At 38.8% G+C, this 21,769-nt stretch overlaps 1 protein-coding gene across 8 annotated transcripts in view; it reads left to right on the top strand.

Annotated features, from left to right (window-relative positions):
- EPSTI1 (epithelial stromal interaction 1) overlaps positions 1 to 21,769 on the top strand; it is a 121,393-nt gene that overhangs the window by 50,800 nt on the left and 48,824 nt on the right. For all 8 annotated transcript variants that reach the window (XM_073212577.1, XM_073212578.1, XM_037002096.2 and 5 more), the window contains exon 7: positions 19,042 to 19,135. In XM_073212577.1, the coding sequence (XP_073068678.1) occupies positions 19,042 to 19,135 (94 nt within the window). The remainder of the gene's footprint in view (positions 1 to 19,041; positions 19,136 to 21,769) is intronic.

Here is a 21,769-nt window from a genome sequence, read left to right as displayed (position 1 = left end):
TGATTCAGGTTATTTTGAACATTGAGTAAAATCTCAGCATTTAAAATTTTGAGGATTGTAAACATCTTTCTAATCACATTTTTTTGGTAGATTTAGAGATAGATTGAGCCTATTTAACCAGTGCTGGGGACTGGGGAAGTATATGTGTGGATAAACAGATGTGTTTTGTATGTGGGTGTTAGGAAAAACAATATTCTTTTGAGGATGTGCTGGAGAGGTCAGAATTGGGTATCTTTTAAACACTTGAAATGTTAATTCATATCTAATAACCATTTAATATAATAGTTATACATGTGTATGGTTTAAAAAAATACAAAGTGTTCAGCTCATTTAAATGAAAAGAGCAAAACAATAAGCTGATAAATTATTGAGAACCTGTGGCGTTTCAGGATTACTAGGCATATTACATACTTTTATTTTTTTTATTTTAACTTTCAGATGAGCCCTATTAGGGATATATCATCCTTATTTTATAGGTAGAGGGTTGAGTAATTTTATTTGCCCAAAGTCACAGAGATAGTAAGCAGTCAGTCAAATCTTGGTCTTGAGATTTGGGGGATTAGGGAAAACAGGTAAATTAGAGGCATGGTGTACTTTGAAAGTCAGGAATATCTGGCTAGGATAGGGGTGATAAGCACTGTAGTGACACATCGGGGGACCTGTGGAGAAGACTATAGGGTAGGTTAGTTCAGAGAGAAGGACTTGGGAAAAGTTGGCTTCTGTTTCTTCTGACCAGAAGTATGTAGTAGGTAATATGTCTGCTTTCTCTGATTTTCATTGTGCCTGAATGATATCCTCTTCCAGGTCCAATAGTGGCTAGTACCACAGTTAAACTTATTTTAGGGTTTGTGGGCTTTTATGACCTCTCCTGTCTGTACTCTTTCCTAGATACAATTTCCAGTATTTCTAGGTGGAGAAAGTGCTCAGTTCTTAAAACCCCAGTTGGAAAAGCTCTTGGAACCAAGCTTATTCCAAAACAGGACCTTCCTATTTCCATAGCTGTCAAACAGCACCTCAAGCTCAGCCTGTCAGTTGTAATTGGGAGGTTTTCTTCATTTCCACCATTGGAACCATGCCTCTCTTTTATTCCTATTTGAATAATAGTGTGATTAGTTCCTAGGAGGCATATCTTCATCAATTTTACTTTCCTAGAGCTGAGGATCTAGGCAGGTCTGCTGAATATGCACACTTTTAGGCCCCAAGTTCGCCTCTAGTATGCTCACAAACTTCTAATGCCCTTCATGGGAGCTTCCAAAAGGCACTTAAGGACTAAGTTGATCCCTTATCCATATGGTAGGCTTAAATCCAACCTCACATTTTATAATCCGAGTAAGGTGAATTGAAAGTCATCCTATTCATAACTTTCTCTTTTATGTTAATGAAGTGAACTTACAGATACAAAAATCCCCCATCTATTTTCAGAGTAAGCCTGAACATTTTATGAGAAATCTGATCTGAGAGAATCTCTGCCTACTAAATTTTAAATTATGCTGATGGTTAAGACTGTGCCAACATTTCTACACACTGTCAGTTCTTCCTGCAGACGTCCCAGCGTATGTAGCTCGTTTCATGCCCACTGCCACCACCTTCCTGGAGGCACTTACCACACACCACCTGCGTTAAGACTCCGTCACCCCTGCGACTGCTGGAATGGTTCGTTACTGTCACTGCCAGCAGTTTCTTCTCTTGATTGTCTGACAGGTTTTGTCAGATTTTGTTTTCTAGAGCGCAGCTTTGGTCATGCCACTGCCCTACTCTGAAAGCTTTGATTGTTTCCCATTGCTTATACAAATGAATTCCAAACTCCTTAGCCACACCATGGGGATCTGTGGGCCACCTTAGTAAGGCCTCAGAAAGGACTGATAGGATTTGGGCCTGTGTCAGATGCTTTGTGGGGAGGGTTTGAGGAAGGAGGCTTTGTTTGGGGTTGGATGTCATCAGGAAGCAGAGGCAACTGTGACAAGGGATCTTAATTGAATCTAAAAGGAGGAGAGCAAGACTAATGGTGTAATAGATATATAAGCAGCAGCCATTCATTTTAGCCAGAATTTTTTAGTATTTGGTCACTTTTGTGGTAGACAAGGTTCATGTATTTCTCTTTGTTCAGATAAGTCTTCTTTTGGTCATGGTCTGTCAGAGTCACAGAGTGGCTTCTTCTGATGCTGATATTGTGTGAAATTACTTTCAGCAGTACAACACCAAGGCCTAGTTCTGAGTGCCAGACCAGCTCCTGGATCTCAGGGACAGCTTCTATCTTTCTCAGTATTCATAATTGATTTTAAGAAAAAGTAAAGTTAACTAGGGCCTTATTTACAAGAGAGTTTCACTTAATTATCTCATTACTGAAACCTGGTACCATCAGTGTTCCTCTTGTGTGGGCAGATCTGGAATTAAATTGCCTGGGCTCAAACTTTTACCTTTCTCCTCACTAGTTAAAGTGAATTATTTAAGCTCTGAGCCTCTGTTTCTTCATGTATAGAGTGGGGTGGGGCCAGTAAGTTGCTAACTCAAAAGACTAATCAATATAATCCATGTAAGAAATCTAGCATTGTGCTTGGAGGGAGAAACTAGGTTTGGAAATCTCAAAGAAGCTAGAAATTTGTTATAGTGAGGGTGTGTATGCAAAGAACAAGGAATGATAGCAAGTTCTGTCCAAGAGTGGGATTGTGATTTCATATTTTGCTGGGAGGACATGTTAATGACATCAAAGTCTCTAGGAATGTGGCTGAGGCAGCATGGAGGACTGTTGGAAATGAGGAAATCAAGGAACAGAGCCTGGGGCCTGAAGGTGGGGAGGACATAGAGGATATTTATATTGATGAAGGTAGTTGAGACAAGAAGGAAGGCTAGTCTTAAACAAATGAGAGAAGGTTGACCAGAAGGTTGGAAGATAACAACAACAAAGAAGAGGAGAGGGTGGTGTATACTGATATCAGGAATGCTACAGGAAAAGGCATTTTTTTTTGCAAGTGATGGGGGAATAAGTACTGGGTAGCATGTAGCAAGTAACAGGTAGGATGGGGAGCAAAGAACACACCTGCATCACCCCTAGGTGCTGGGGAATATGTAGTGTGAGAAATAAAATAGCCTCATTTAGGGAAATGGAGGAAAGCACAGTCTTTAAGATATACTCTTGGTTTCCGGTAATGCAGAGAGCTGAGGAAGACATTTTTTTTTCCTTTTGACACAATTTTCAGCTTAGAGACAAGTTGCAAAAATAGTACAGAGTTTGCCAGTGGACTCCTCACTAGCTTCCCAGGTGTACACACCTATGTAACCATAGTACGTTTATCAAAACCAATAAATTAACATTACTACATTATAAGTTGTAGGTTTTTTTAGAACTTCACTGGTTTTTCCCCAGTACTCTCATTCTATTTTAGGATCTGATTCAGGATCACATAATTTAATCAATGGTCATGATTCCTTAGTCTCCTCCAATCTGTGACAGTGCCCCATTTTCATCTTTTATGACCTTGACACTTTCAGGGTCAAAGGTACTGGTTAGTAACTTTGTAGAATGTCCCTCAAAGTTGGGTTTGTCTGATGTTTCCTCATGATTATACTGAGGTTTAAATTTTCAGAATACTAAGAGTGATGCTGCATCCGCAGAGCATCATATCAAAGAGTACATGATATTTATATCCTTATTACCGGTAATGTTTACTTTCATTATTTGGTTAAGGCAGTCTCCCCTGTAAAAATTGTTTTTTCCATTTGTAACTGGTATTTTGTCATTGGAGGAGATACTTTAAGACTATTCTAATGTCCTATTATCCTCAAACTTTTCCCTATGGATTTTAACATCTGAAGGATCTGCCTGCAACAATTTTTATCTTGGTGTTTGCCTGATGGTGATTTTTTGTATTTGCAGAAGACTTTCTGATTTGAGGTTAAAGTGACAGAATTGTTGCCTTTTCACCTGTCAAGAGTTCATTGCCTCTGTGGAAAAACTTGAGGGCAGATGGGTGGCAGATGTACAGAGCAGTATGGGATTGAGGTACTGAGTGTGATGGATGATGGGAGAGGTGAGGACGCTAGGAGGTGACTGAGATAAACAGGAATGTGTGAGGCAACATGGGATTAATACTTAAAGACAGACTGTGGTTCTGAGTTGCCACTTTTATGCAGTTGATTTTTTGCAAGAGTATAAATTTGTATTGGGCAGTCTGAAATTAGCAAGTGTGTTTTAAATATGTATATTTATTTATAAGTACATATGCTAGAAAATAATTGTACTTGTAGTTATATATATCCTAGAAAAATACTCATACTTGTGTAACACAATATCTATACTAGGATATTTACTGGAACAATGTAAATATTCATTAGTAGAAGTGGTTAAATATATTATTTTTTATCTGTATTATAGAATGATACCAGTTGCAAAAAGAATAAGCTATATAGTAATACAGAAAACATCAAGGATATACTTAAGTGAAAACAATTTGCAGGACAAAATTTTATTGTATTCCACCTACAAAAAAAAATCTATATTAGTTAGAGTAGAAAAGGCTATGGGAATAAAAAGACACTGAAATTTAACATAAAGATCAAGAGATTTATACTTTCTTGTAGAATGGTCCAAGAATAGTGTTTGAGTTAGCAGGCTAGCTGTCTTCCCCAGAAATTAAGTGACTCAAAGTGTGGCTCCTCCATCTTTAGCAAGTGACTTCTAAGTTCACTTTGGGTGCCAGCATCAGACAGAAGGAGGAAAGAGCGTTAAGAATCATGTGGGAAGTCACTGAAGTGTGTCACTTCAGGCCTGGCCGAACGTCAGCTTATATTCTATTAGCAAGAGCCCATATGTGGCCACACCTAATTGCAAGGGAGGCTGGGAAATACAGGCTAGCTATGTGTCCAGGAGTCAAAAAAACATTTTGGAGAACAGCTAACAGTCTTGACCATACCAAATTATCTCTGCCCCCAGTCCAAAGTAAATAGCTGTTTATCATTATAAATACATGTTTGTCAATTAATAGAAGACAATCTAGAAGAATATATACCTGACAAGTCATGGTGTTCCCCTCTGGGTAATGGAGTGAGGATATTATTAAAGGAGGACTTTTATTTTGTTCTTTACATTTTTCCATTTCTATTTTCTATTTCTGTTTTCTGACTCATAATTATGTTTATATATTACTTTTGTAATTAAAAATTAAAGCATTAAAAACCAGTTAAATGAGGAGAAGGAATTGTTTAAAGAATAGAGGATAGTTTGATTACTATGATTAAGTACAAAATTTAGCTCTCCTGATTTTACAACCTCATATTCCTGTTTTGTTGCATACCTCTTCCTCTTGTGGTCTTTTAAATGGAAATTATATCTATCTCAGTACATTTTCTCTAACCCTATTACTTAAAAAGACTCTGTGAGTGCTTATAGGTGTATGAATGTCTTTTATTCACATCCACTTATTTGAAATGGACTTAGGCAAAATAATGTGTTTCATTTGCCCTATAACCCATATCATTAAGCACAAAGCAAGACTGAAGAAATATTTGTTGCCTCAACAAATGCATGTATGAATGTAAGAATGCTTATATACTAATGTAAACCTCAGGGTGGCAAAGTTCAGGTCTGTGAAGCTATTGTGAAATACAGGAAGAATATATGTTACAAGGTTCCTAAGACACAGAGGTTTTGTTTCCAAATGTGTTATATAACATGAATTATTAATAAATCAGAATCATGTTGACCTAAGATAATTATTCATATTCAGTATTATCTGTACTACTGTAGTAGTTCTCCAAATCATCAGGGGTGCATGTAAGGAACACAGCATTCCCGATCCTATTCCAGACATGCTGAACTAGAAAGTTCAAGTCTTCAGGCCAGTAATTTCTTTTTTCTTTTTAATTTTTCATTAAGGTATTATTGATATACACTCTTATGAAGGTTTCACATAAAAACAATGTGGTTACTACATTTACCCATATGATCAAGTCCCCACCCATACCCCAGTGCAGTCACTGTCCATCAGTGTAGTAAGATGCCACAGATTCACTGTTTGCCTTCTCTGTGCTACACTGTTTTTCCCGTGACCCCTCACACCATGTATACTAAACATAATACCCCTCAATCCCCATCTGCCTCCCTCCCGACCCACCCTCCCTCACCCCTCCCCTTTGGTAACTTCTAGTCCCTTCTTGGAGTCTCTGACTCTGCTGCTATTTTGTTCCTTCAGTTTTGCTTTGTTGTTATACTCCACAAATGAGGAAAATCATTTGGCACTTGTCATTCTCCGCCTGGCTTATTTCACTGAGCATAATATCCTCCAGCTCCATCCATGTTGTTGCAAATGGTAGGATTTGCTTCTTTCTTATGGCTGAATAGTACTCCATTGTGTATATGTACCACATCTTCTTTATCCATTCATCTACTGATGGACACTTAGGTTACTTCCATATCTTGGCTATTGTAAATAGTGCTGCAATAAACATAGGGGTGCATATGTCTTTTTAAATTTGAGAAGTTGTATTCTTTGGGTAAATTCCAAGGAGTGGGATTCCTGGTCCAAATGGTATTTCTATTTTTAGTTTTTTGAGGAACCTCTGTATTGCTTTCCACAATGGTTGAACTACTGTACATTCCCACCAGCAGTGTAGGAGGGTTCCCCTTTCTCTACATCCTCACCAGCATTTGTTGTTCTTAGTCTTTTTGATGGTGGCCATCCTTACTGGTGTGAGGTGATGTCTCATTGTGGTTTTAATTTGCATTTTCCTGATGATTAGTGATGTGGAGCATTTTTTCATGTGTCTGTTGGCCATCTGAAGTTCTTCTTTGGAGAATTGTCTCTTCATATCCTCTACCCATTTGTTAATCAGGTTATTTGCTTTTTTGGATGTTAACCCCTTGTCGGATATGTTATTTACAAATATATCCTCCCAAACTGTAGGATGCCTTTTTGTTCTGTTGATGGTGTCCTTTGCCATACAGAAACTTTTTGCTGTGATGTAATCCCATGAGTTCATTTTTGCTTTTGTTTCCCTTGCTCGAGGAGATGCATTCAGGAAGAAGTTGCTTATGTTTATATTCAGGAGATTTTTGCCTATGTTGTCTTCTAAGAGTGTTCAGGAGATTTTTGCCTATGTTGTCTTCTAAGAGTTTTATGGTTTCATGACTTACATTCAGGTCTTTGATCCATTTTGAATTTCCTTTGTGTATGGGGTTAAACAATAATCCACTTGCATTCTCTTGCATGTAGCTGTCCAGTTTTGCCAATACCAATTGTTTAAGAGGCTGTTTGTATGTCCATAGATTCTTTATTGTATATTAATTGACCATTTATGCTTGGGTTTATATCTGGACTCTCTGGTCTGTTCCATTGGTCTGTTGTTCTATTCTTGTGCCAGTACAAATTGTCTTGATTACTGTGACTTTGTAGTAGAGCTTGAAGTTGGGGAGCATAATCCCCCCAGCTTTATTCTTCCTTCTCAGTATTGCTTGGCTATTCAGGGTCTTTTATGGTTCCATATGAATTTTAGAATGATTTGCTATAGTTCATTGAAGAATGCTGTTGGTATTTTGATAGGAATTCCATTGAATCTTTAGATTGCTTTAGGCAGGATGGCCATTTTGACAATATTAATTCTTGCTACCCATGAACAGGGGATGTGTTTCCATTTATTGGTATCTTCTTTAATTTCTCTCATGAGTGTCTTATAGTTTTCAGAGTATAAGTCTTTCACTTCCTTAGTTAGGTTTATTCCTAGGTATTTTATTCTTTTTGATGCAATTGTGAATGGAATTGTTTTCCTGATTTCTTTTTCTGCTAGTTCATCATTAGTTTATAGGAATGCAACAGATTTCTGTGTATTAATTTTGTATCCCACAACTTTGCTGAAATCAGATATTAGATCTAGTAGTTTTGGAGTGGATTCTTTAGGGTTTTTATGTACAATACCATGTCATCTGCAAACAAGGACAGTTTAACTTCTTCCTTGCCAATCTGGATGCCTTTTATTTCTTTGTGTTGTCTTATTGTTCAGCTTCTTGCTTTTATGTATAATGTTGGCTGTGGGTTTGTCACATATGGCCTTTATTATGTTGAGGTACTTGCCCTCTATACCCATTTTGTTGAGAGTTTTTATGATGAATGGATGTGAATTTTTTCAAATGCTTTCTCAGCATCTATGAGGATGATCATGTGGATTTTGTCCTTCTTTTGTTGATGTGGTGGATGATGATGACAGATTTTTGAATGTCGTACCATCCTTGCATTCCTGGAATAAGTCCTACTTGATCATGATGGATGATCTTTTTGATATATTTTTGAATTCAGTTTGCTAATATTTTGTTGAGTATTTTTTGCATCTATGTTTATCAGGGATATTGGTCAGTAATTTTCTTTTTTTGTGGTGTCTTTGCCTGGTTTTGGTATTAGAGTGATGCTGGCCTCATAAAATGAATTTGGGAGTATTCCTTCTTCTACTTTTTGGAAAACTTTAAGGAGGTTGGCTATTAGGTCTTCACTAAATGTTTGATAAAATTCAGCAGCATAGCCATCTGGTACAGGTGTCTTGTTCTTAGGTAGTTTTTGATTACCAATTCAATTTCGTTGCTGGTAATTGGTCTGTTCAGATTTTCTGTTTCTTTCTGGGTCATACTTGGAAGGTTGTATTTTTCTAGAAAGTTGCCCATTTCTTCTAGCTTATCCAGTTTGTTAGCATATAATTTTTCATAGTATTCTCTAATAATTCTTTGTGTTTCTGTGATGTCAGTGGTGATTTTTCCTTTCTCATTTCTGATTCTGTTTATGTGTGTAGACTCTCTTTCTTTCCTGATAAGTCTGACTAGGCGTTTGTTTATTTTCTTGAAGAACCAGCTCTTGCTTTCATTGATTCTTTCTAGTGTTTTATTCTTGATTTTATTTATTTCTGCTCCAATCTTTATTATGTCACTCCTTCTACTGACGTTGGGCCTCATTTGTTATCCTTTTTCTAGTTTCTTTAATTGTGATTTAGACTGTTCATATGGGATTGTTCTTGTTTCCTAAAGTAGGCCTGTATTGCTATACACTTTCCTCTTAGCACAGTCTTTGCTGCATCCCACAGATTTTGCAGTGTTGAATTATTATTGTCATTTGTCCCCAAATATTGCTTGATCTCTGTTTTTATTTGGTCATTGATCCATTGGTTATTTAGGAGCATGTTGTGAAGCTTCCATGTGTTTGTGGGATTTTTCATTTTGTTGTGTAATCTATTTCTAGTTTCATACCTTTGTGGTCTGAGAAACTGGTTGGTACAATTTCAATCTTTTTTAATTTACCAAAGCTCTTTTTGTGGCCTAGTATATGATCTATTCTTGAAAATGTTCCATGTGCACTTGAGAAGAATGTGTATCCTGCTACTTTTGGGTGTAGAGTTCTGTAGATGTCTGTTAGATCCATCTGTTCTAATGTGTTGTTCAATGCCTCTGTGTCCTTACTTATTTTCTGTCTGGTTGATCTGTCCTTTCAAGTGAGTGGAGTATCAAAGTTTCCTAGAATGAATGCATTACATTCTATTTCCCCTTTTAATTCTGTTAGTATGTTTCATATATGTAGGTGCCCCTGTGTTGGATGCACAGATATTTATAATGGTCATATCTTCTTGTTGGATTGACCCCTTTCTCATTATGTAATGTCCTTTATTGTCTCTTGTGACTTTCTTTGTTTTGAAGTCTATTTTGTCTAATACAAGTACTGTAACTCCTGTGTTTTTCTCCCTGTTCGTTGCATGAAATATCTTCTTACATCCCTTCACTTTTAGTCTGTGTATTTCTTTGGGTTTGAAGTGAGTCTCTTGTAGGCAGCATATAGATGGGTCTTGTTTTTTTATTCATTCAGTGACTCTATGTTTTTTTATTGGAGCATTCAGACCATTTACATTTAGGGTGATTATTGATATAGGTATGTAGTTGTTGCCATTGCAGGCTTTAGATTTGTTGTTACCAAAGGTTCAAGGTTAATTTCCTCACTATCTAAGAGTCTATGTTAACTCACTTAGTACACTATTACAAACACAATCTAAAAGTTCTTTTTTTCTCCTCCTTCTTCTTCTTCCTCCATTCTTTATATATTAGGTATCATATTTTGTACTCTTTGTCTATCCCTTGATTGACTTTGGGGGTAGTTGATTTAATTTTCATTAATTAACTCTCAACTTTCTTTACTGTGGTTTTATTACCTCTGGTGACAGCTATTAAACCTTAAGAATACTTCCATCTATAGCAGTCCCTCCAAAATACACTGTAGGGATGGTTTATGGGAGGTAAATTCTCTCAGCTTTTGCTTCTCTGGAAATTGTTTAATCCTTCCTTCAAATTTAAATGATAATCTTGCCGGATAATGTACTCTTGGTTCAGGGCCCTTCTGCTTCATTTCATTAAATACATCATGCCACTCTCTTCTGGCTTGTCAGGTTTCTGCTGAGAAATCTGATGATAGCCTGATTGTCTTTTTTTGCAGGTGATCTTTTTTCTCTCTCTGGCTGCTTTTAATAATCTGCCCTTATTCTTGATCTTTGCCATTTTAGTTATTATATGTCTTGGTGTTGTCTTCCTTGGGTCCCTTTTTGTTGGGAGATCTGTGCACCTCCTTGGCCTGAGAGACTATCTCCTTTCCCAGATTGGAGAAGTTTTCAGCAGTTATCTCCTCAAAGACACTTTCTATCCCTTTTTCTCTCTTCCTTTTCTTCTGGTACCCATATAATGCAAATATTGTTCATTTGGATTGGTCATACAGTTCTCTCAATATTCTTTCATTCTTAGAGATCCTTTTTTCTCTCTGTGCCTCAGCTTCTTTGTATTCCTCTTCTCTAATTTCTATTTCATTTATCATCTCCTCCACCACATCTAATCTGCTTTTAAAACCTTCCATTGTATGTTTCATTTCTGATACTGTGTTCCATAATGATTGGATCTCCAACCTGAATTCATTCCTGAGTTCTTGAATATTTTTCTGTACCTCCATGACAATGTTAATGATTTTTATTTTGAAATCTCTTTCAGGAAGATTCTTGAGGTAGATTTTATTTGAATCTTTCTCTGGTGTATTCATAATTTTGCTTTGAACCAGGTTCCTTTTACATTTCATATTTGTATGGGGTGCCCTCTAGTACCCAAAAGTTCTACTCTCTGGAGCTCCTCAGCCACTGGAGCAATGTCAGAGGTTGCAGGGGAGTGGTGTTGGTGCCTTGGGGGAGGAAAGAGCTGTTTTCTGTTTCCCGGCTGCTATGCCTGTCTCCACTCCCAGAACCAGTGGGCTGAGCACACAGGTATAAGCCTCTATGCTTTGTGTTTATAGCTGCTGTAGGCAGGGCTTCCCTCTAGCTGGCCTGATGCCAGGGAATGGTTTGCCAGTTTGTGGGTTTGTGAGCCAGTTGTGGGCTGGCCAGGAGGAAGGCACAGCATGCTGCATATCATGGAGGGGGTTCTTGGAGCTGCATAGCTAGCTAGGGGGCTGGAGCACCTGAAGATTGTGAAAGCTCCCAACCTGCTGGGCAGAGTGCACCCGGACAATTTTTGTCTACCTGTCATTTCTCCTGAGCAGGAAGCTCTGTGCAATCCTTGCCCCTTTAGCAGCCCTCTCATTGTGAGGAAGTCTCTCAGGCTGACTGCCTTTCTTTTGTCCCAGAGTGGCCAGATGTGGATCCCTGTTTCCACAAGCAGCTGGAATCTCAGTCTCTCTAGGTATTCTGCTTGTCTTAGCTTTCCAACTCCTCTAATCATGAGAGCATCATGAAATGTAGGTTTGTGCTCCCAGAGAAGATCTCCAGAGCTAGATGTTCAGCAGTCTGAGGCCTCCACTCTCTCCCCACTCTGTTTCTCTTCCTCCTGCTGGTGAGCTGGGGTGGGGGAAGGGCTTGGGTCCCTCAGGCCATGGCTTTGGTATGTTACCCTGTTTTGTGAGATTTATTCTTTTCCTCAGGTGTATGCAGTCTGGAACAGCCCTCTTTCCCATTGCTCTTTCATGATTAGTTGTATTAATTATATTTTCATATTATATGCAGTTTTAGGAGGAAGCCTATGTCTCACCTCTCATGCCACCACCTTTAATCCAATCTCCCTTCAGTCCAGTACTTTCTAAGAAGCACCACAGATGATCCTCATGGTCCATAACCTCACACAGGTCTTCACACTGGCATTTTAGAAATGATTGTTGTATGGAACCCAAAAAGCATTTATTTGACAAGCCTTTCCCTAATAAACACCAACATAGTATGTGTACTTTTTTATTCTTTTTGACAAATATGTCAAGCTTACTGAAAATATGTGTCAACCACCAGGGTTACTCTGTTAAGATTTTTGCTTACATTTGGTTCACTTGTAAAAATAAAGAAAGCTGAAATGTTATCCTTTCACTCTCATCCCATGGCCCTCTACTTTTCCCTAGCAGAAACCACTGTCCTGGTATGTAACATTTGTCAGTGCCCTTCAGCCAAAGACCACAAGGGTTGAATAAGCTGGCTTTACTACTTGTAGCAAAGGAAAACACACACCATAGGAAATGGTGGAATATCTTTGTAAGAGGGTGCTAGAAAGAACTGATTAGGATTTAGGTTTGACTCGGGTAATTTGGGGAAGAGTCTAAGGAAGCAGAGAATTTCTCTGGATTGGGTGCATCAGCATGTGCAGGTAATTCTATGATTGGGTGTCTCAAGAAATCTCATCTATGGGAAGGACAGATTAGAGTGAATATGAGGCTATAATTGGTAAGGAAGTAGCCATCATTCATTTAGTGAAGCAAGGCTATTCTGTAATTTGTGGAATACACTTGTGTAAAATGGCAGTCCTGTGGGACCATTTACATCTGATGATAGAACCATATGGCTTAGCTTTAAGCATCATATTCATTTATAATAGCATCAAGGCTAGATGTGAGTGTCCAAGCAGTTCCTGGATGTCATAGTTGCTTTTCTTTTTCCTCATCATGCATGTTTTCTAATTTTATTACATATATATGAATGCACACAAAGTACAGACAAGTATTTTGTGTAGATTTTTTCCCCTGTATCATACTTTTTAAAATTTGTGTTTTTTTTTCCCCCACTGGACACTTTTGTTTGAGATTTAACATATCCATTCTTGATGTAGATCTAGTTCATTCCCTTCTCCCATTCCATCCCCTCTCCCCACTTTTCTTTCTCTCTCTCTCTCTTCCTTCTCTATCTCTGGGACTCTTACACATGCTGCTGGACCCAATGACCCTGTTCAGGCCTCTTTAGATATCTGTGTAAGAGTCTTTCTAGAGTAGGCATCTGGACATTATGCACATATTCAACTCTACTAAGTGGTCAAATTACACTCTGCAGTAATACCAATTTGCCCTCCCATTAGCAATTTATGAGGGCCAGTTTTGCAAGACACTGGCACAGGGAAGGTTTGTCATATTTAATTTTTTTTTGCCAGTCTGACAGGTATAAAATGGCATCTTGTTTTAATTTGCCTGCCTACAATTATTAATGCGATTGAACATCCTTTCGCATGGATGTTGCTCACGAGAAGCAGCCAAATGTACTGGACTTGAGAGCCAGGCTGGCAGGGTTTGATCTTGGTTTTGATGTTTACTAGCCATGTGATCTTGAGCAGCTTACTTCTATAAGTTGGAAATAATAATAGTACTCTCAGAGGTTGTCATGAGGTCATATATATGATTACAATAAGGCTTGACACATAGTAAGCATTATATAAGACCTAAGTTATTACTATCTTTGTTTTTTTTCATTATTGCTTTTAATTGTCTGTTTTTTCTCTGTAAATACATGTTTCTACCTTTTGCCCACTTTTCTGTTGGGTTGTCTTTTCCTAATTAATTAGTTTTTTTATATATTTTCACACTAATTCTTTTATTATTTTTGGCTTATAAATATTTTCTGTGGGTTTTTTCATCTTATTTATAATGTCTCACCATTGCTTTTCATGTATTAACACAAATATGTACATGCTGTAACTGAAATAATACATTTTACAGAGAAAAGGGAACCTTTGTGCACTGTTGGAATGTAAATTGGTGCAACCACTATGGAAAACTGTATGGAGGTTCCTCCAAAAATTAAAAATAGAACGTCCATATTATCTGGTAATCTCACTTGTGGGTATCCAAAGAAAATGAAAACCCTAATTTAGAAAAATATCTGCACCCCCATGTTCATTGCAGCATTATTTACAATAACCAAGGTATGGAGACAAGTGTCCATCAATGGATGAATGGATAAAGAAAACATAGTGTGTGTGTGTGTGTGTGTGTGTGTGTGTGTGTATACATATATGTATACAGTGTAGAATATTATACAGTCACAAAAACTGAAATCTTGTCATTTGTAACAACATGAATGGTCCTCAGGGCATTATACAATGTGAAATAAGTCAGAGACAAATACCATATGATCTCACTTATTATATGGAATATAAAAAACAACAATCGATACAGAGAACACATGGGTGGTTGCCTGAAGTCGGGGGTGAGAAAAGGGCAAAAAGGGCAAAGGGGGTCAAAAGGTGTAAACTTCCAGTTATGAATTCTGGGGATGTAATGTGCAGTGTAGTGACCATAGTTAATAATACTGTGTTGCATATTGGAAAGTTGCTAAAAGAGTAGATCTTAAAAATTCTCATTAAAGAACAATAATTTCATAACTAAGTATGGTGACAGATAGTAACTAGTTATTGTGATCATTTTGCAGTGTATACAAATACCAAATCCTGATGTTGTGCACCTGAAACTAATACAATGTTATTTATGAGTCACACTTCACATTAAAAATAAAAAACAAATGATATACTTTAGTGTTTGGTATCAATATGAAATCTGACCTAGCTTCTCTCTCCTATTGTTAGCTGATGTTTGCAAACCAGTGTAGCAGCTGTTTTTAAAACTCCTCTTCAACAGTAAGACCCAACCTTGCTTATTTTTTCTTCTTTTCTGAATGTAAAGAATATATAATTAAGAAATACACAAGCCTGAATAGGCAGAAACAAAAATCACTTGGTTGTAATCCAGTGGTCTTTGGGGTCACATTAGACCTATAAAGGTTTGGTTTGGTTTTTTGGCCAGCAATGTTGGCCCACAGTGTTTCAATTTTTTTTTTAATTAGTTGCCGGACTATTTCACTTTGAAAGTGTTTGGCATTTTCGTTATACCTATAAAAACTCAGACATCTGGCAAGGCTGACCGATGTCCCCATGGGGTAGTGATGGCTTGGAGCTGAGTGGCAGTTGACCCCTTTACACAGAAGATCACCTTGTAGTTTGTCAAAATCCTCTCTTCTCTCTCTGGGCTTCTGAACACTGACCTGAGGGGCACTTGTCATTCATCACTAGGTCTGAGTCCCTGTTGCCTTCACTCCAGGCCCACTTCACTCCTTTACGTTACCTGTCTGGACCCCATAGTCATTTGAGTTTGAATGTTAGCTAACAGGAGGTGAGAGAAGGTACAGCTGCCTTACCTACTCCCAGCAAGACAAAAAGTATCAGGGCAGAGATTTGTAACTGGTATTTTTTCAGTGAGGGTACTTTCCCACTGTGTGTTTAACTTTAAAATTGGTAGTTTAACATTTTTATCAGACTGTTCTTATGTGTCCTGTCATTGTGCAAAGTTGACAATGTGGCTTAGCCAAGTAGAGAGAGGTGCTTAGCACATTGTAGCCCTGGGGTTTGATGAGGTGGCAGCCACCTGAACCATAAGCTCCTATATGTCTAAGTCAATTATTTTAACTGATTTTTTCTTAACATTAAAAACCCTAGTCATCTTCTCTAACTATATAAAAATAAAAAAACCTTATAGGAATTGTCTTCTGCAATTTTGACCTATTCAAATGAGCCAATAGACACAATTTCATTCTCTCTGCCTTTTCCTGTATTTGTTCTGTCAAAAAGGTCAGATTTTGGACAGTGACTGCAGTGGGGTATGGCGGAGGACTCAATAATAAGGTGAATGTAATAACCACATTGTTTTTCTTGTGAAACCTTCATAAGAGTGTCTATCAATACTAATAAAGAAAAAGGTCAGATTTTGCTCTCTTGATGAATCTCCACTAGCAGAGTTTAAATATTCCAACATATTGCAATATAACATCCTTTTACTTCTGACTTTCTCACATTGCAGTTTCTCTTTCCAACCTCCAAACCATCCTCAAAAGAGATGAGATCCTAGTGGTATTGGGACAAATGAGTACTTGTTTTTATCCTGGAAGCCTAGGTAGCTTCTACACCTGGCAAGAAGACAGCTCAAGGATAAGTAGGCTCTTCCCCATTCCCACCTCTCCCCTTCCCTGATTCAGGTCCTGAAGTAGCTAAGGTACCAAGCTAAATCCTTGAGAATTCCTTTTTTTCTGTTCTTCCTCACTCTCCTTGGTCTCTTCTTATATGCTTTTGGAATTAATCACCTAAATTGAGATATGATTCTCTGGCATATATTACTTTGTTGTATTATTAAGGTAGGTTTGTTACTGTTATAAACAGACCTCAAAATATATAACAGCTTGAGTACTATGGTTTTTTCTCCCTTGCTCATTTAAGGCTTGAGCCAGCTTTGAGAAGGGGGCCTCCTTCACTCAGAAATTCAGGCACCAAAACCAGCAGGCTCTCCTCTCTTAAATACATGACTTTCAGGTTAGTACTGAGGATATCTCTGTTCCAGCCAGACAGGAGAAAAATGTGTGGAGGCCATGCATGGGAAGTTGAAATTAGTCCTGGAAGTGGAGTGCAGTCACTTCCTTTAATATTCTGTTGATCAGGACTCAATCACATGGCCACCCTTAACTGCAAGCTAAGAAATGTAGCCAAGTTGTGTGAATAGAAGAGGAGAACATGCATTTCAATGGACATTACTCTCTGCTACAACTGAGTCAGGTCAAGGTGAAGCTATCCTGAAGAGACCTTTGAAGATAAGCTATAGGAATCACCCTAAGAACATGCAGGAAGGACCCTTGGAGATCATAAGTTGGATATGAGTAAACTAAACCCAAACCAGTCTGTTACTGGTAGTCCATGTTCCATGGAGGATGAAGGAAGAATCCTGTGTTTGGGTCAGAGTGATACAGTGGAGAGGATCATCCCCTCATAGGTGGCAGAGTCACAATGGTGACAAAGATCAAGAAACCCCAAGCATAAGGTGACTCATTGCTAAAGTCCAGAGTTCTTAGTCTTGTTGGACTTCCCCACAAGGAGATTCTCAAGGAGGTTCTATATTTTATTTTTATTAAATATGACCGTAGTTGCCTATGGGGATCCCGGTTTTGTTCAGCTAATATATGGTAACTGTATTACATACTAGGCCCCGAACTGTTAGCTGAGAAATACCAGTTAGCCTAGTAACTTGGAACTTGTTTGTGTGGTTAGTCACTTGGGAATAATCCACATTCTGCATAGGCCCCTACTTGTATTCTGTGACAGTCCTGTCACCCTGTCATTAAACATTTAATCTTGTGGCATGAGAGGGGTGATGATAATTGGCACAGGGCCATGGCTGCTAGCTGGCCACCCAGGCAACTCTGTGCTTGGCACTGGCAGGTAAGAAGCCACTGTTAGAACAGCGTGTGGGGCTGCCAGTCAGCTTGGTTTGAACTTCCTTCCTTGATTATCCTGTGGTCTGCACCTTGCTAAGGATATTCTGAAGTCTCATACAAACTTCTGGAAACTCTCTTCTTTTTACACTTTGGACTGATAACTTCATAAAGGCCCAGACAGTGTGCAGCTTCCAGACTCTGCAACTTCATTAGTGTCCTTGTCTATTCTGGGTGAGATAAGCAATCCCAGACAAATGGGAAGGCCGCAAGTCTCAGCTGCCAGAGCCTTATGTTTCTCCAGGTCATGGATGTCACTTAACTGTCAGCTGTTCCCTTCCTGGCTCAAGCATCTGACCTTGCTCACATGCATGTTCTATCTAAGTAATCGTTTGAAGTGATGTTGGCATCTCTGTTTAATTCCTAATTCCTTCTTTTGATCTGCCCCCGGGATACCATTTATTTTTGCAGACCATTTGTGTGACCTTTGATGCCCATGTCATTTGAAATGGATCTTAGCATTAGGAGGAAGGATAATATTACAATATTAGAGGGAAGGATAAGGATAACAGAGGGAAGGAGGCAGAAGAATGCAAGGTCTGGTACAGTATAACTGAGGCCTCAATGGGGTATTTGGTGGTGAATAGGGAACTAGGGGGTAAAAATTCCAGAATTACATAGGAGAAGGTCAAGAGTAGAAATCAGCCAGTGCTGGGCAGATGGGGACAGTCATTGAAGTAAGGGGTAGGAAACATTTTAGTGTTCTATGCTTGACATGGGTGAGAGGAGAAAGTGGGGTGATGATTTTCCCTTAAAAATCAAAACCAACTTCTTTTTAAAATTGAGGACATTTCCAGGCCCATCTTTCAGAGTTGAAATGTCAGAAATGTAGACCTGAGCCAGCAGCACTTCTTACCTTCCATAGAAGATACACGTCAGATGAGAAGGGATGTGTGCATGTGTGTATTTCTGTCTGGAGAAAGGGTACATTTCTGCTTTCAAAATTCCAAAAGGGCCCATGATACATAAGTGGTTAAGAGTTACCGGATTAGAGGGAGGGTCTGTGTATCCTGAGAGTTGTCAGGGCCTTGAGGGAAATGAGAAGACTCAGAGAGAGAAGGGGTGAAGGCTAATGCAGAGCAGTGTGGAATGACATGTAGGGAGTTTTGCTCCGTAGCTCTTTAGTGAAGTCTGAGCGCTAAGCTTTAAATGTTCAGATAGGAAATTAGGGCCCCATACTGTGGAATCTGAGAGAACATTTATCTCCATGTCAAAGTATACGAAGTAGAAAAAGTGAAATCATGGGTTCACATTCCACAAACCTAGTTCTATGTTTTTCAAGTTAATTTTCTTCAAGAATCCGATCACACAATAGCATTTTGTTTTTATTTTCTTCTCTCTTTTCTTCTCTACTGTATTCTCAAACCATTTTGTTCTATCTAGGACACTTCTAGGCATCACCCAATAAAAGTCTAGGCTGGGATCCAAAGGCACAATGAATTATGATATTTCTGTTTTTATGAAGGCGCTAACACCTATTTGTGTTCCTGCTAGCAAAACTGCTGGGTTCTTGAGCAGATTGGACACAAAGATGCCATGCAGGAGTACCTGTCAGATTGCTCCTTGTGACCCACAGTCTTCAACTTGGGTATGTAGAATGCCATGCAGGCTGCCATCTGCCAGTTTTTAAAGAGGTGTTTCATGAATGAAGATAAAGGACATAGAGTGACCTATATAGCAAAGAATATTGGAACTAAAGACAGGTGACCTGATCTGATACTTTGGCCTCAGCTATAAAACAATGCTTTTACATGTTACCTACATTATGGGACATGGACTGAACACCAGCCTCTGAAAAATGCCTTTGATCTCACCCAGTCATCCATCCATCTCTCCACCCTTCAAAATTTTATGTTTACATAAGGTCTACCAAATGCATATAATTTCTTCATGGAAGGTCCTCAGTCAAGTGAGACAGAAGATCACATTTATGAAGTAAAGTGGTGAGTGTAGAGAACATAGTAATTAGAAAGCTAAAGCTTAAATGATGCATCTGTAAGGAGTCATTCCAGGCATCAGAAATTAATCAAAACACAGAAGCAAAAATTAAAGTGTATTGGCAAAAAAAGTGTGCTTTTGTTAAGGAAGGAGAGTTGTATACCTGCCTTCTGGAAGATTGGAGAAATGCAGGAACCATGAGGAGAGTTTCTCAGTAGTGGCCATTTGGGTGGGAGAGGTCATTGTGTAGGCTGTCTTGGGTACTGCATCCCTGGCCCCGGGGCACAAAATGCTAGCTAGTAACATCTCCCCAGACATTGAGGCAACCAGAAATGCCCCATACAGAAACCTCCTAGTAGAACACCACTGGAGAAATTTGTATGCCACACTGGAGAACTGAGACCTCATTCCATGAGTACTAAGGTACTGAAAAGTTTTAACCAAGGAAGGTTCAAGGTCACATTTGTATTTTAGCTGGATCATACTGGTAACCTTGTGAAGGATGGATCTAAAAGTATAGAGAGGCAGAGAGGCCTCTGAGAGGCTTCTGTATTAGTCTAGGTGAGAAATGATGAAGACATGAAATAGGCTTGGTGGGGGAGGTTGGGGGTGAGAGTGCTTAGAAGGCCAGAGAACTGCCCAGAAGGGTACTTTGTCAGGGCATGGTTAGTGACTGGCTGACTGGGGACAAGAAAGTAAATGTAATTAAGGATGACTCCAGGAAGGGGTTGTCATGGAAAGAAAAGATGGGTTTAAATTTTAAAAAGTCTTTCCTTTTCCAGGGTTTGTGTAAATACACAGTGAATTTTTAGAAAAATGACCTTCATCATATCCTGCCCCCTCTCTCTGCAGTGACCAGGTTTAAAAAATATCAGGAACACACTAGGACACTCCTTGGGGAAAGGTTACTATACTCTTACCTACAAACCTTCAGGGTTCCTTTTTTCCCCCTGCTGTGGTTCCAAAGTCGAAATTTGCTAGTATAGGCTCCCCAAGTCCTATAAAACCCCTACCTCCCTCCCCTCCTTGCAGGGCTCTGGAGGAAAGAGTTGAGAAGCTGTGGGTAGTAGAGTTAAATCATTTATAGGGACAGTCCTTGACATCTGTCCAGATACCTGTGGCTGTGAGAGAGGGGAGGAGAAATAAGTGTTGGATAGCTTTATTAGTTGGGTGTTAGCTGTGAGGATGGTTTCTATTCCTGTTTGAGTGCTTCCCAAATCCTATAGTTTGAAACCCCTGGTGGAACAGTGTATGCTTGCACTATTGATTTTGGCTCGTTTTCTCAATTTAACAAGATCATATTGAATTTTAATATCATTGTCCAAAGCATTAGTAATGTCTCCCAGACCTGCATTTTCTGCAGGTTGATAAGTGCATCAGTCACACTATTCTCCCAGCTATTAATAGAAAATATGGAGCAACATTGGACCCAGGATGGGTCTGCATTCGAAGAAGTGCATTCAATAGCTGCTCCCATTTGACACCAAACTATTAATAATTTGTTGGTATTCAATATATTTAACTGACTTCTTACCCATATTGTACTCTTTTCATTCTATCTAATCCATATGCATTGAATTCCTCTGATAATGCCTTCCAGAATCATTTCTAATGCATTAGGAAATCAGATATGTACACTGCACTTTTGTGAAGTTGACACCCGCAGTTTTCCTCAACTATGGTCATTGTACAGAATGTGAACACTGGGTGATACCCGTCCTTATGGAGCATGATGAGCTGCAAGGTTCCAAGTTTTTTTTAAAAAGCAATTTTAATTTTATTACATAATGCAACTTCCCTGAGAATATTGTTCTTTTTACACTTATTTAAATGTGGATCTGCCATGGGCAGATGGGAATGTAGTAAATACTGTATAATTACATCAATGAAAAAGATGACATGAATATTCCTTGAGGTGCTACTAAGAGAACTTCAGACAAAAGACACTTAAATGGTGTTCCGTACACATGGACTTAAACAGTTCTCTATGCTGTGTGTATGTGTGTAGCCGGAAGTACCAGCATCATCATGCCCTCCTCAGTCATTATCACTGAATCTTTCCAGTAGTTCGCTTAGTGGTCTCCAGTCTGGGTTGCTGCCTCTTGCCTCTTCTCCTGCAGAGAAGAATAACTTTTTAAAGGGTCATCCTGTTGTTCCACTGCCCAGTGGCTCCCTAGATCTTCAAGGATAAAGTCAGAATGTCTTAGCTTAAGCACAAAGCCCTTTCTGCTCTCTGCCCTCCCCACCATCCCGTGGCATGGGCGTTATGTGGGAGCTTACAGAG

Source organism: Manis javanica, chromosome 9, assembly GCF_040802235.1.
Source record: "Manis javanica isolate MJ-LG chromosome 9, MJ_LKY, whole genome shotgun sequence".
In the NCBI taxonomy this organism is placed as follows: Eukaryota; Metazoa; Chordata; class Mammalia; order Pholidota; family Manidae; genus Manis; species Manis javanica.
Note: the sequence above shows the minus strand (reverse complement) of the source record. Positions and strands in the feature narration are given on the sequence as shown.